This window comes from Chamaea fasciata, unplaced genomic scaffold, assembly GCF_029207755.1.
Source record: "Chamaea fasciata isolate MVZ Bird 193981 ecotype frontalis unplaced genomic scaffold, bChaFas1.0.hap1 SCAF_5, whole genome shotgun sequence".
NCBI lineage: Eukaryota > Metazoa > Chordata > Aves > Passeriformes > Sylviidae > Chamaea > Chamaea fasciata.
The window spans coordinates 11,604,452-11,620,062 of record NW_027094090.1 but is presented as its reverse complement, the minus strand read 5'-3'; the positions used below and the strand labels follow the sequence as shown (position 1 = coordinate 11,620,062).

Here is a 15,611-nt window from a genome sequence, read left to right as displayed (position 1 = left end):
ACCACTCTTTGCAACAGGTCAAAATTTCCATCAAAAACCAAATTGGTTTTTGGCTTCTAAATTTGATAAAATTGCTGACTTTCTAGATGAAATTCAAAATGATTAGATGATTATGAAGAATATTTTTTAAAAAGGAGAAGATTGACATTCCTTTTTCATTAATGATCTCTGTTAAAAATGAAAGCTTTCATAGAAAATCAGAGGGAGGAGAACTAATAAAGCCAAAGGTAGCTGGACATATTGTAATGAATATAATCCCACAAGCCCCTCATTGTTAAATCTATCGTGCTTCATTGCCAGAGACTGAAGGATTAAAGCTGTAGGGAGAATAGGATTTAAAAAAAAGTATGTTGATTTCTACCTACAATTAAACAAGGTGCATACTTCAGAAGGAATTTTAACCTTTTGCTCTTTACCGGCATCAAGGCCTTGTTCTTTGCATAATGTTGTGGTGTGAGTTCTTTTCTGTGAGAAAAGACAGGACCACTCCTTTCAGCTGTCCTTGTAGGAATATTTCAGGCCACCTCTATTCTCACACCACATGTTGTTTGCATTTTAGTGACAAAAAACCGACCTGGTGCTGTCAATGAGAATTTTGCTACTTGCTTCAATGGTGAGTGGAATCCAATTTATAGCTCATTAAAGATTGTGAATTGATAAAACTCTGGTCCTCTTTCTCCTGATGTGTTTACAAAATCTCTCTCCCTCCCTTTCTAAATTTCATTACACATTCTAGCTGAAAACTACTTAAGCTTAGCCATTTAACTTGGCAGCAAAATGAAAGAGAGATGCTCTCAGAAACTGGATGTGAGTTGCTTCAGCAGCTCCAGCAGGAACTCAAGTTACTATGGCCATTCTGTAGTGGTCATGTGGCCTTGGACCATCTTTCAGTAGTAGTGTAGTTTAAACTGTAATATCATTTTTTCTCTAGTGTGCTGGTTCTGTTTTGGGGTATGTCATTGCTGGATGTGTTTATTTTATTCTAAAATTAAATTATAATCTGAAAAAATCTTACAAAATAATAGTGAACCTTTATTGCTTTTAGAAAATGCATTATTTGCTGTGTCTTACACCACTGATGAATGTGCTGTGTTCCTTACAGGTGGCATTTGTTATACATGTTATAATACTTTATGCATAAAGGGCCATTAGCAAAAATAATATTTCTTATCTCTATGAACCTTTTCAGCTGTGAATCTCTGTGCACTTCACAAGCAAATAAGCTTCACAGACACATGAAAGGTGTGTTTACATGGCCCTCTTTCAGAAAACTCAGAAATTTGAAGTGATTTATTTTCATATCATCATGAAGCAGTTAGAATGAAAGCCTGTGGTTTTCCTCAGGAAAGACCATGGGACAAGCTAGTAGCTTCCTCAACCTGCATTTAGCGACCTCTAAAATCCTCAGGCTGCTGGAAGGGTTACTATGGGTTGCCAGTACCTCCAAAGACAGGGATCCTTGCAGGCTGTGTGCTGTGACAGCAGGCAGCTGTGGGATACCTCTGGGTCCCTCCCCATTCAAATGCACTGGGTGACAGTGGGAGCACTGAGGGCAAGAGAGCCAGTTGGCTAAATAATAAAGGAAAATAGAAATTTTTTTTCTCTACTTTTACTCTGTCTTGTCCTTGCAATTACCAACTCTATTTAAGATTAGTGTTAGCACTCTACAGGGATTTGTATGGCTGAGACTGTGAGAAACTGTAATGGTTCTGAAGGCAAAGTAATACTTAGTAGTCCATTACAGCTTAAAGGATTTATCTTTTACTCTGATAAGTGTCCTCCAAGAAAGCTTCACTGTATGCCAGACTCCCCCACAGAGATACCAGAATGTTGCCCAGGGCACAGCCAGCCAAGGTACGTACATGTGGACAGCTATTTTGTCTTAAACCTTGTCCAAGGATGAAGAATTACTCTTACAAGCTGTGTCACCGAACTAGGTTATCCAGAGAAGTGTCTTCTGAATTTGTCCCAGGAAGAAAATCTAATGAGGTGACCCTTTTCTTAGCTTTATTATCATTATTGTGAGTTTGGCGTGGAACGGTGTTTTGGTCAGTGAATGCCCAGATGGTGTTGCCAGCATGAAATGTCCTTCCAAAGGTCATAACAGTTCAAGATTTTTTTTTATGGTTTAATTTACCCAAAACTGAAAATGCAAGCTGAGAAAACCACGTTCAATATGTCAAAGAATGACAGAAAAAAAAATCATTATGATCAATATTATTACAAGTAATGCCAGCTCCATTACAAAACTGATTAAATAATACTTAAAATTGGGGTTAATAATCTGCAAAAGGGAGTTCTAAGTAAAAACAATCAAATAAAAACTATTTGTAGGAAAGTATATACCCTCTACAAGTTGCCATTGGCAGGCATCAGAAAACACAAAGAGTATCTGTGTAAGATAAAAGTTTGCTACATGGCTTCCAGTGAGAAATATGTGTAAGGGAATCAAGAAGTAATTCTTTGCCCATAAAAGCAGCATGCCTATGCCCAAATGCACTGATAAAAATATGAAAGGTTGGTACATCTTACTGTAGCATACTAAGGAATCAGGTAAGCAATGACAAATTCTGCAGAAGAGCTGTGCGGGGCAGTGAGAGCATCGAAGGTACCGCCTGTGACTGCAGGAATGGGGAATATATAACCCAACAAAGTGGAATGGGGCGGGGTTCAATTCAACATGAAGACAGTGAAATGCAGCAGTCTGTCTGCACACACGTGTTTACACAGGTGAATCAGGTGTCTGTGTCCTCTAAGTGGCAAAGCAGATCTGACATTCCCAGTCAATGAAGTATACAGGCAACTCGACTCACCCTACAAAAATATCTATATTTTGCAGTCAAGTTGGTGGGTGTAGAGGAGATGGAAAGACAGATGACGGATGAATGCTAGGTGAAATCAAAGTTTTATTTATAGTTGTAGGCCTACTTGTATTTGAAAACTAGGGGTAGGAGAAAGGAGGTTGACATAAAAAGAAAGAGACGGTTAAGAGTGATAGAGACTACAGCTGGAGATGGATTAGTAATGAAATTAGTGAAATTTTTAGAGGAAATAAGTGAAACTTGACATATCTGGTCCCAGGAAATTTCAAGAGCTGTTAAATCTGCAAATTGGATACAGAAAAAATTGTTGATTTTTCTCCAGAATAAAAGTTCCTTAAAATGAATTAAATAATCTGAAAAAAAAATAATTGCTACATTTCTTAATGAAAAATGAACTTTCTAAAACCTGTGATATTTCATGTCATTACAGCTGACCTGCCTTTCAATATTAAACTACATTACTTATTGCCTTATGGGACTTGTCATTCTTTTCCATATTCTCTCCTGAAGAACAGAATCAGTTAGAAGACCACTCACACAATAAACTTGTAATCATGTAAAGCCTGTGAATCTGCTGTGTTACATGACTTTACAGGAAATTTAGCAATGAGGGAATCTAGTTCACAGATGCAAAGGGGTCAGAACTATAACTTCTCTAGTTCTCTATACATAATAACTGTTTAACCAATTTTGATGTGAAAAAAATCATTTAAAAGTAGTATTTAAATTCAGAAAGCAAAAATATTTAACTTATATTTTCAGCAGGGAAAATGCAATTATTTCTATTAAGGTCAAGATTTTCTGGAGGAAACCAGAAATGTGTAAAAAATTGCAGCTGTTATTGTAGAACTGCCAGCTATTTCTACTTATTGCTATTACGAAACTCAGATTGGCACCATAAAAACAGAGAATAAGAGGCAGTTCTTGCTTCAAAGTCCTGCCATCTAAGTAGGTCTGACAGAGCACAAGTCAAAGTAATTTGCTGAAAGTCACACAGAAGTTCCATGACATAGAGACAGAAATAAAGATCAGCACTTAAAATCTCCTGACCTACAAAGGGATTTAGAGCAGTAGGTGTCATTAAAGAAGAACAGAAGGAGTCCACAGCATGCAGGTGAAGAAAGCTTGACTTGGTAGAGTTTGTCAATCTCTTGGCAAGAGCATGTGAAAATTTTTCAAGAGGAGGGATGTGTTGGGAGGTTGATTCAGATATTGCAAAAGGAAATGAGCAAGCACTGGCATTTGCAGCTACAGAAGCCAGAGATAATGAAGAAATCATATTTGTCAAAGGAATATTGAAGGGCAGAAAGTGGAAAACAGGAAATGCCTGGAGCAGAGGGGGCCCTCAATATCACCAGTCCAGAACATCAGGACTCTGATATCGTACTCTGCTTAGACATTGTCTGGAGTGGAAACCCTGTGCTGGTGGCAGAATGAAGAAGGAGGATTTGGCAGGATTTGCACTGAAAGGAGAACACAAAATTTGGGTTATTCACAATGAAAACCTGATAGCAGAATCTCGTAGATGCTAAAGACGTCATAATGTATCTCAGAGAAACAATACAAGTTTCAGAAGTGACAAAATGAATGTCAGTGAAAAGCAAGAGTTATGCATGTAGTGATAAAGCATCAAGGTAAGTATCATTTCCTATCTAATCACTGATGTCTTTCTAAAATTTTGTATCTCTGAATAAAATACGCCAGAATAAATGACAAAGCGTAACAGAAAAGATGTTTGGCATAAAAATCTACCAAGCCATAGCTGAAATTAATTCTTGAAGTTAGATTAAATTTAAACAAAAATTTCAAATCCCTGTGTACTATAGCAAAGTCCCTTGTGTTGGACCTCCATGGCAAGGTACAGTCATTTTAAGGCATATAAGTGATTTTGAAAAACTTTTTCCTCTGCAGGTATTGGATTAAAAAAAAAAAAAAAATGAATGACAAATCTGAAAAACAGAAGAACCTTAGAAAAGAGAGGATGTTGGAAGAACAATCACTGTAAGAATAAAAAATCTCTCCCTAAAGCCTTTTATGCATCACTCCAAGTACTTTGCATTAATGAGCTGAGCAACCTTAAGAGAACAACATGACCCAGCATACTATAGTGATTCAGTAATCCGGTAGTCAAATAACTATAAAATAATGCTTTTTTAAATGTACTGATCTTCATTTTAAATGGTTTAGATACTTAGGTATTTTTTTAATATCTCAGTGCTATTCTGATCTCACTACACAACAGTTAACAGAAAAATAAAAATAAAGCAGTGCATATGTACTCCAAGTAACTCTGTGCAATGTTACTCCACAGATATTGGTGGAATTTTTTTCCAGCTTTTTCCATTTGTATTTTCTAAGGAGCAGCCTAAGATATATTGTACTTCATACAAGTAACATGAGAGATTTAGAAAGCAAAGCTCCTGTGTCCTTGTTTTGTTTCAGTATCAGACCTCTACTGTAATCACTGTAGAATTTAGTCTGGGAGTTCATGTTGTCCGTGCTAGAATAAGCATCACAAAATCATTCAGACATGTAATTTCTGATGTCAGAAGAGAACGTCAGCATTGCTGCTGAAATAAGGAAGCGATTTTTGGAATATAGCAATCTATCAAAGGAAAGCCATTTACAAAAAATCCAACCCAGAAACATTTTTTACCAAACCACTGACCCTGCAATTCATACAGCCAGCGACTCCACAGTGACCTCTTAATCAGCCCCGAGTTTCCTTTCTGTTAACAGTATTTACATTAACCAAATGAATGTATTTTGGAATATTTAAAATAAATCAGATGCAGTACATGAAAACTTATGAATACATTTAAAATATTTAAAAATGCTTTGAATTAATACACATCGCATGCATGCTCTGTATCTCACAACAATAAAAAAAGTAGCAGTTTTTGGAAATCATAACAACTGACTAATCGAACTGACATGGAAGTATAAAACAATGAAAAAAACAGATCGATTCCAACACATTCTTGCCTTGGCTTTATTAAATGATTTTGATTACTGATAAACTTTACCAGAGAAAAATTAGAAATTATACTGATATGATTTGTATTATTTCAAATCTCTGAATCTGTCAATATAATAATATCTCCTGCACAGCAGCTACAGCTCCTTTAAGCATCCTCAGCAGTATGTACGTTTTTACATTTTAAAGCATTAGCAATGTAGTACCCCCCGAATCCAGCCTTGAACTCTGACAGACACTGATCTCTTTTCTCCCTCCCACACCCTGTTTTATTAGACACTATTTTGTTTAAATTGGCTACTAAATAGCATAGCACTGTACCTTTAAATACAAATCAAACAAAATTCATATTCCCACGGTGCTGCTAGTTTCCCTTATGCATTGAATCGCCTGTAGATTAAAAGCTCAGAATCTGAAAAGGATTCTGTTCTACAGACCAAAGTTCTCTGTAGGAGACGAAGGAGAGGGTCAGTCCCGGAGTCACACACACAACAGGCAGAAAACACACTTGTGATCCTCAGCTTTGGATAGCATCAGAAAGGGGAATAAAAAGCAGAAACACATGGCACACTGAGAACTGGTATCTCTTATGGCTTCTAACCAAAGCAGCAATTAAACACCTTTCATCATTCCCCCAAATGCCTGATTTTTTAAGAACTGAAAGAGACACACACACACACAAAGGAAAATCCCCTCTGAGCAGCGAGGAAAACTTAATCACCTACCATTTTCTTTGCACTCTTCTGGAGGTTTAGCCTTTTTCGCAAGTCGTGGATCCAGCCATGATGTTGTCTTTGTGTTATGGCTGAAAAGGAAAGAGATCACTCTGAGCAGACACATACTGAAAGGAATCAAGTTTATTCCTTAAGAAAAAAGGGTTAGTCCAACAAAATTGCAATCGATACACTTAATTTGCTTACTGGTTCTAAGTAGCCCTGAAGGAGGTGTAAGAGTAATTGTGCAAGGCAGTTGTAAATTTGGCAACCTCAGCTCCCTGTCCTCAAAGCAGCTATTTTTATTAAAATCAACTAGAATGTTGCCAAGTTAACCTCATTGAAAATGCAGAACTCATCCAGAGCAAAAGGAATTTATTACAAATACAGTGTTCTCCCGTTGATCGAGTGCAGGCGACAGGATTCTGTACCATTCTTACAGTTTCAGATAGAATTATTTTCATCTTAAACCTGTCCTTTTCATAAATACAGGTTTGTTACTTCTCTCCAGCAGCAGTGACAAGGCATAGCAAAAGTGATGCAAATTACAGCATGCTCCTGCAAAGTCTACATTTCCGGACAGGGTGATTAATGATACTTTGTTTAACAAACCTTTATATCTCCATATATAATCCTTCTATAGAGATAAAATAGATATGCACAAGCAGAATGAATCATGTGGCTCCTCTCTATGCTCAGAATAGATCTTTGAGAAATCAGCCATCAAAGAGCATTGAACTGGCACAAATTGTTTTCTGGGAGATTATTTTGCCAAATGAATTGATACTTAGCACAGCTAATGAGACTTAAAGCCAGATCCTTTCAATGTATACCGCACCCATAAGCAATTAAATTTGGAGCCAATTATTGCAAATATATTAAAGAAGACCATAAACCAGAAAATGATGTGATCATTACTCCTTGATTTTTTGAGATGCCTTTCCTACAATACCATCATTCAGAGACACTTCTAACCCATGTTTTATTTATCTGATGCATCCTAGAGGAAGCTCATTCCATACAGTACTGAATTATTTAGTCTATTATTAATTTGCTGTGTCATTTTAAAGTGTGGTTACAACTTGTCTTATAAACATTGGTATAAGGTGTAAAAAAACAGGGGACCTGGCAAAAAAATGGATTAGGAGGCAACTGCTTGTTAGTTACTAATACAGTCCATATGATACCAACACCACTGGTTCCCCAAGGGAAAAATAAATAAATAGAACCAATTCCTTCTCCCACCTTGTCTTCCATGGCAGATAAATTTTCCTCTGTCTCTATTTCTCCCTCTCTCTCAAAACAGCGACAGTGTCTACTTCTCAGCATAATTGTCACCATGTTAAAGCTTCCTCCACATTTTGAATGGGAAAGAAGGTAGATCAGAGTTTTACGTATGGATAAAATGGCAACTAAAACGAAAATTGAGGCATTTAATTTTTTTTAAAGCATTCTCTAGTCTAGAACACCATTTATGACAGGTGAAGATGATAAACAAACCCTTTTCTTTGAGAGCTGAGCTATATTTGCAGAGTATGAAGAATGATGAGCCAAAGGTAAGGTGAATTTGAAATTATGCCAGCAGCCTGTGCTTGATTGCAAGTGTAACTAAGACACTTTCTCAGAAGCTCTGGCTGCCTGTGGTCTCCTGTAGGGTGCATTTTTATGCTGCAGTCACAGCCCAACCACAGCTTGTGCAGACATACTTGAGCTAGCTTTAAATTAACTGGGGGAGATGCTCCAACAGTGTCAGTGCTGCAGGATGGAGCTCAGCGTGGGCTCATCACCCCAGCATCCGTGCACTGAGCTACTTGGGTGCATCCAGCAGCACATGCTGAGCTCCACGCCACTGTTAGCAGTGCCAGAGCTCACAGCAAGCTTGGACTTACCTGTGGGAGCTGAGGTTGCATCTCTGGAGTGTGGGCATGTCTGGACAACAGTCACTCTCTCCCAGCTCTTAATTCTGAATTATTTTAGGGACCCCCACTGACTGCAGGGACTAAATTAGAATCACAGATAGTTTCCTATGGCTTTAAAAGAGCCATATATGACTACTACTAGCAACATTTGCTGTGGTATAGAGCAAATCTCAAAGCATTTTACAAAGGAAGTAAAAATAACTACCCCTGTTTTAGAGGCAAGAAAATGGAGTCACAGAGTCATGAAATTATTGTCCAGAGCCACCAAGCAAGCCAGTGACAGCAGCAGTACTAAAAGCCAGCTCTGTTGCAAGTCAACTGGCCAATGTCCACCCATCAGACTAGGCCAATTCACCAGCCCTGAAAACACTCCTATAATATTTTTAGAAAGAGTTTTCAAGTATCTGCAAAGACAGGTGCCAAGCTGAAAACAAGGCCAATTCAATGTCAATATTTAAAAATGTAAATTAGTTGGATTACAACCTTCAAGGCTTCTGTTGAAACTGAGAACAGCAAGAAGTTACCCTTCCCTTTAGCATAAATGTGGCTTCCACGAAGCCAGCAGGACTGATGTCCCATTTTTTTTGAAGGATGGCCATATTCAAGAAAATCATAAAAAAACTAAAAAATCAACAGCTCTTCCAACAGAAGAGTGATCCTGCAGTCTGCAGTGAAATTTCACAGAATGAAGATGATATTTCATTTACATCAGCACTTACACCACTCAATCTCCTCTTCTAGGTGATATCTGTCAAACCTGTTCAGCTACTCAATAAAAGCAAAACTCATCCACAAGAACTTTTGTCTATAACAAATAATTGCAGGAGCAAAGAACCTTTTGAAATTCATCCCTCTTTTCCTTTCCTGTGTCCGTGCCTTTTCTCTTGCCCTGCCTCTCCATAATCTACACTAAACATACAATGCAGTGGGACTAAACAACTCTTGCAACAGGACTTTAAAGGCTTCTAGACAAGTGCTCTAGTGGGTCCTTTCCTGCTCTGAAGGCAGGACATAAAAGAAGAAAGAATCAACCCCACCTGACTTCTAACACCTCCACAGTACCATCGATGTCCTCTTATGCTCTCCCCTGTGCTGTTTGCTTGGATCATCTTAGCAAGCAGATACACAACACACAAACACTCCTTCACGGAGGACAGACATGGCTACTGTCACATTGCTCTCAGTAAGAGGGAAATGAGTAGCCCTGGAGTACAATATCATGCTTTTTGTGCATGTCTACTTCCGCCCTGCATTGGAGTTTTACTTGGCAGGGTATTCCTCCAGTCTCCCTTGTGTCAGCTATTCCCTCTTCAGCTCTGCAAAGGACTAGCATCTGTAAAAGCTAATGGGAGACAACCTTTATCTCCTAAAATGTTTTTAGTGTAATTTAAAGGAAGCCTTGATAGGAAAGTTTCAACTATGGGAGAGGAGACAGAAAGAACAGTAAATTGGTCAAATTCACACTAATGGCAAAAGTAACATTAACACATATCTGCTGCATAGGCTGTGCAGATGGAATGTTTTTTAAGCACTAAAAACCTTGAAGGGGGCATAACCTGCCTACCTTACCACTAGGTCTACTCATGTGTGTCCATTTGGGAAGTCTTATAGACAGACCAGAAGGAAAAGGGGCTGGGGATTTACAGATTAGTCATGAATGAACTGCAGATGAATTGCAGCAGCAGTTGTGGAGTAAATGCTCAAACACCCATTTGGAGTTGTCAGTGACAGAACGAAAGTGAAGTGATGCAACAAAAGCATCCTGTGAGAAATACAGCTGTAGCTCCAGCCACATTTTACACTGACCGATGCTTCATTACTTGGCAATAACTACACCTTATCATTTAAAAAAATGTCTAGAAAGCCCATTTTTACCTAATTTCAATGATTTTGATTACTAGTTAAGACTACTGAGATAAGTGCTGGCAAATCAATGATGCATGTCTTAGAATCTCTCTAAAAATCAACAGTAAAATCACAATTTTTGAAGCCTTGAAAGCAAAGTTTCCTTAACTAAGGATTGCTTTGGTCTTGCTTCAAACAGGTGGAGCATGGAAAGAGCACAACTTTTTAAATTTCATCTGAATTTGTTACTTATGCACAAAATAGAAACTGCATATAGGCCTGAAGTGTATTGCAGCTTTTTTTTTTTTTAAGGTCATTCAGTAAAGCAGTGGAGCTTAATATTTTAGCCAAAAGTCAATAAAATAAGTATTGCTGAACTAACTTAAATCCTCTCTCTTTGCCAAGTGTTTGTACCTAGCAGAAACAGTTTATTATAACATAATACCAGTCATCTGGTATTAGTTGCACACAATTTTAAATATTTGTGGAAAAAATGTTCTTCAGCTGGTTTAAACAGAGTGAAAGAAAGCATTGAACACTTCCCAGAAGCCTTGAATCAACCTCATATTCTTCTCCAGATTTTCTTTGTAGCTCTGCTTTTAAGACTTGACACAGACTGACTGAATGTCTCTGTTCCCTGTTAATAGCTCTGGAGCTGGGTACCAGGACCAGAGGCTTTCTGGGAATCTCACTGGATACTAATCAATATCTTTAGGAAGTAAAAAACACTAGGAGTATGGCTTTTCTTATCAAACAAAATTTTATCTTTTTATTATAATTATTTGTTAGACAATATATTATTTTACTCAAGATTTGAATATAATGGATTTGTGTTAACAACCTGTCAGTTTAAAGCAGTTTGACAGACAAAGTTTCTTGTACTAACAAAGCCTTCAGGCAATCTCTTGAAATATTTTTGAAGGAAATATAAAAAGTACTTACTGACAGAAATAGCCTCAATGTCCTTTAAAAGCACTGCAAACCTAGTCTAAATTGTACATCTGGCAAGGTATGTAACTTGCATGTCGTAGTGAAAAGCGTTTCAAAATGGGCACTTACCAGTGTTCTGTTTCAGTGTGTTTGGGGGCAGCACATGTGGGTTTGTGTGGGTTTTTCTAGTGAACACCTCACATTTAAGCTGGTCCTTGATCTAACAGCTTGAGCAAAGGGGAGCATACGAGAAGAAAACCACAATGCTCTGTAGGCCCCCTAACTTCAACAATGATAACTCCTCCCTCCTTTTTCTTTATGCTGAAGCATTGTGTATCTGCAGAGATTTTCAAGTGGCACAATAATGATCTTCAAGTAATTTGTGTGTGGAGGGACATGGATAGGAAAACAGGTCATTAAAGCAGCAATTTTGCAATTGATTCATTGTGGGATTCTACCTAAACTTCTTCCACACATGCAGGAACAGATACAAAAGGAAGTTGTCCTCTGGCAGTGGTTTGTATGGCAGCAGCTGTGACTGCCAGCTTGCCTTGCATTTCACAGTGTGCTCAGAGTTCATGGTCCTTAAGAGACCTGGGTTTGGGAGTTCCTATCCTGTGAATCTTAGATGGCTTTGGGCAGTAGATAAGCACTTATGCAGTCAGCCCAGAGACAGTGGCGCTGCCTCTAGGCATTCACAGGAGCAGAAGATGCTTATGCAAGACTTTTTGGGGAATATATAAATACCTAAAGTCTCCTCTGGTAATTTCTGCTGTTGAAGTAATTCTCTTTGACTGAGGCAGTTTAAATGTCTGACAAAGAATGGGTTTCATCTCATGTGACTACAAAAATTACATAGCTAGTTGTGTAGGATTTGTCTCTCTTCAAGGGAGAGACACCTATACAGAATAATTTGTCTTACCTATTATCCAGCAGAACCACCTAACCATCTGCTCTTAAGTGACATAATGCTGGTATGTCATCTCCCAAATGGCCTCTGGCTGTCACTCCAGAAGGGTCCTGACTTTGAAAAGTTCTGTCTCATATCTGCCACGACAATGGAGATGTCTTGGGCTGTTACTGTGCCTCTACAGGTGCTTTGCCTTAGATCAGGAGGTCACTTTTCAAATGAATCTCTCAGTTATCTTCTTTTTCACACTAAGCATTCTCCAAGTTTGTAAGCTTTTCACTTGAATTTAAACCAAAAGATGCACAGCAGGAGCTCACCTACTGCACTACATTCACAGGCATGCAGACCATGGCACCCAAAAAGACCTAGAAGCTGTGGCTGCTAGGTCATCAGAACCAAGAGTTTCACTCTGCAGTTTTCTGATATTGCTAATTTAGATATGGAAATGGGATCAGAAGGATCTCAGCCTAGTTTTAACTCAAATCTGGTCTCATGGATGGAGTTCAGGGTCCAGAGGTTGTAGAAAACTAAGTACACTCCCAGAGATCAACTTTCTTTTCTGTTTCATCTGAAAGGAATCCAATGTGGGCACACTGAAATGTGAGCCAAATCACAGTGTGTGAAGACAACCAGAAGATTTCCTTCAAAAGTGTACTCCTGACACAAATTACATACTACTGCAGACATAGTTTTGGATATCTGGAGACATATTTACTAGTAGAAGCAGCTGTATTTTGGCAAATTAATTATGCCCTTATATATGGACAGGATGAATCAGCCTCTGGAGGTAATTATCTCTCTCCATTGACCACAGAAGGAGTCTTGGCAACTGGTTTACGTTAGATACCTAATGCTATATGGCAAGGCAGGTGAGCTGATTCTTCTAGTTCAGTAAATACAAAGGAGAAAAGTTATAACAACACTACAAATATCAGAGGAAATGTGCTGGAAGATTAATTCTGCAGAGCACAGCAGCAGAGACCTTTGGGGGAAAGACAAGAAATAAGAAAGTGAGGAAAGACAAGAGGAGTTAAGCTGGCAGTTTGACCTGGATGTCAGCACAGATAAAAACAGCAAGTGAGAGCAAGGGAGAGAACACCATTAGTACAGACTCATAATGTCTTTATAATATCAATAGACAAGATGAAAAAAAAAAAAAAAAGAATTCAGAATTCCACAAATTTTTTCCAGTTCTGCCATCTTCATGTTCCAAATTAACTTGTCATGAGGCAAGGAAGTGGTCTCAGGAGAAAAGATCCCTCTCAGTTTCTTCCAGCTGCCTGTCCCATTGTGTGTTGTGTTGTAGTGCAAAGTGCATTAGAAATCTGATTTTTCATGCTGACCAAAATTGACAGATCCCATCCAACATATAAACAAAGAAAACAAATTACAGTTATAATGATATTCACAAGACCCCTGATGGATCAGAATTGTCTACACAATGTATCATACTGATACAAGATGGCTTGTTTCCCAAAGAAAAATCCCATTAGAAGTGAATATTATAACAGTATGTGCGAAAAAAAACCAATTACAACACCCCCCCCCCCCAAAAATACCCCCCAAAAAACCAGACAAAAACCAAAAAACCCAACAAAAAACACCCCCCCTGCCAAACTGTTAACCCTAATTGCTACTTAATTCAAGTGGCAGAAATATCCAGACAACCAAAACATTTCAGTATTATGGACTGATACTCTGATGATGCAACGTACACATAGAAGTGACAAACTAACTTATAAAAGTTCCTGCAGTTACTGCAGGATGTGAAATTAATCTTGAGCAGGTAGAAAGGTATGCTTCTACCCAGTACTTTTAGTATCTTCTAGAAAAAATATAATAATGGTGGATCTGGGCTTAACTATCCTGCTTTCTGATGGTGAACTGGTGGAGCAATCAGGAACAACTAAATATATCATGGTTCTTCAGCTAAACAAGATGTTGGGATAAATGTTACTCCTGCAGTCAAAAAACTTTTCTGCCTTAAAACTACTACAAATAAAAACTGATCCCAGTGAAGTCCATAGCAATATTCTTGTAGCTGTACTCTTCAGATATCACCTGAAATTGCACCAGCTGTATTAAAAAATTTAATGGCTTTTTTTTACAGTGAAAAGGAGAGTCCTTGGCAAAGGACTATTTTATAGCTGCTTTTTAGACTTTTATGGTACTTTCATAAAGGAAAAAAATCTTTAACAACTAGAAAAGATACTGCAACAGGTCCAAAAAGCAATGCTGACTATGCTGTTTTAAGAAGTAGGTGTGGAAGTAGTCAGAGACTGAATGTCTGCAAGATGTACTGAAAAGTGGTTTGTCAAACCTTATGTGGCCGCATTCTCCTAAAATTCATCAGCACAAGTCAAAAAAGATGACCCTTTAAAGACGTTCTACAGTGGTTTGCATTTATTCTAGACATTTCTCTACTAAGAAAACAATTAATGTAGTATACGCAAAGGAAACCATATATGCTTTTGGACAGCATGGAGTCAAATAGCTTTAGGTTTCATGTCCTACTGTCCTTGCAGCCCTCTCAGAGTTCTGCTGCCTATACATAGATGGAAGGCTGGAGAAAGACAGAAAACCAATTCTGCCTTTTATAAACAAGAATTAAAATGTGTAGCCAACTGTACAGGACAGTCTATGATGTAATAATGTATGGGTTGCAGCTGGATAGTTGGGTGAGGGCCACATTTCAGGCTGACTGCACATGATAGCATATGCACCTAGAATCTGGGTCCTTTTTGATTCACTTCAGCATTGCACTGGACCGACACAACAAACACTGATTGCTTGGGATCTAACACAACCAGCATCTGCTGACTTTGTGAGGACAACACAAACTTGGGTCTCTAGTATGTGGTTTGAGGGTTGCTGGCAAGGCAAGGTCTGAAGTCTACGGAGAATCACAGCCTTTTCTTTAGCCCTGGGAAAGGGAAAAGCTAAAAATCAATGACAACTATGATTTATTTAACCATGCCAAAATATGCCACACTTATCAGCCACATTTAAAGCAGGAAAGAAGGAGCAAAACTAGAGGGTTTTTTTGATGGCATTCCAATTTATATACAGTCTGTTAATTATTGCATGTTCTCATTAGCATATGTTCTCAGTGAAACCAAATGTAAGAGATGGAGTCTTATTTGTATAGTGTGTGCCTGTATTTGAAAATTCAGATTCATATGTAAGGGAGGCTGGAAACAGCCCTAGAAATGTACTTAAGTAGCTCTTCCTGAAAAACACTGGTATTATGTGGCAAGAAGAGATGCTCTTGTTCTGTCTGTGAATGCTAAAATAGGTAAACATAGGGTCATGCACCTATGTCAAATAGGGAATGAAAGGAAGAAACAGACCAAGACAACATGCTCTAAATTACAACCATCCTCTGAATCATTCAGTGAATCTGGTAGATTATATTTTTTTTTTGTCTTTGTAGTCCTTGAGGCAGAAGAAATTCCTTCCACTGTGCTTTACAAAATGTTAACTGAACCATTAATG

General features: G+C 38.2%; 1 protein-coding gene across 11 annotated transcripts in view; it reads right to left on the bottom strand.

The window, feature by feature from the left end:
• MAGI2 (membrane associated guanylate kinase, WW and PDZ domain containing 2) overlaps positions 1–15,611 on the bottom strand; it is a 714,127-nt gene that overhangs the window by 216,279 nt on the left and 482,237 nt on the right. For all 11 annotated transcript variants that reach the window (XM_066182812.1, XM_066182813.1, XM_066182802.1 and 8 more), the window contains one exon: positions 6,525–6,604. In XM_066182812.1, coding sequence (XP_066038909.1) covers positions 6,525–6,604 — 80 coding nt within the window. The remainder of the gene's footprint in view (positions 1–6,524; positions 6,605–15,611) is intronic.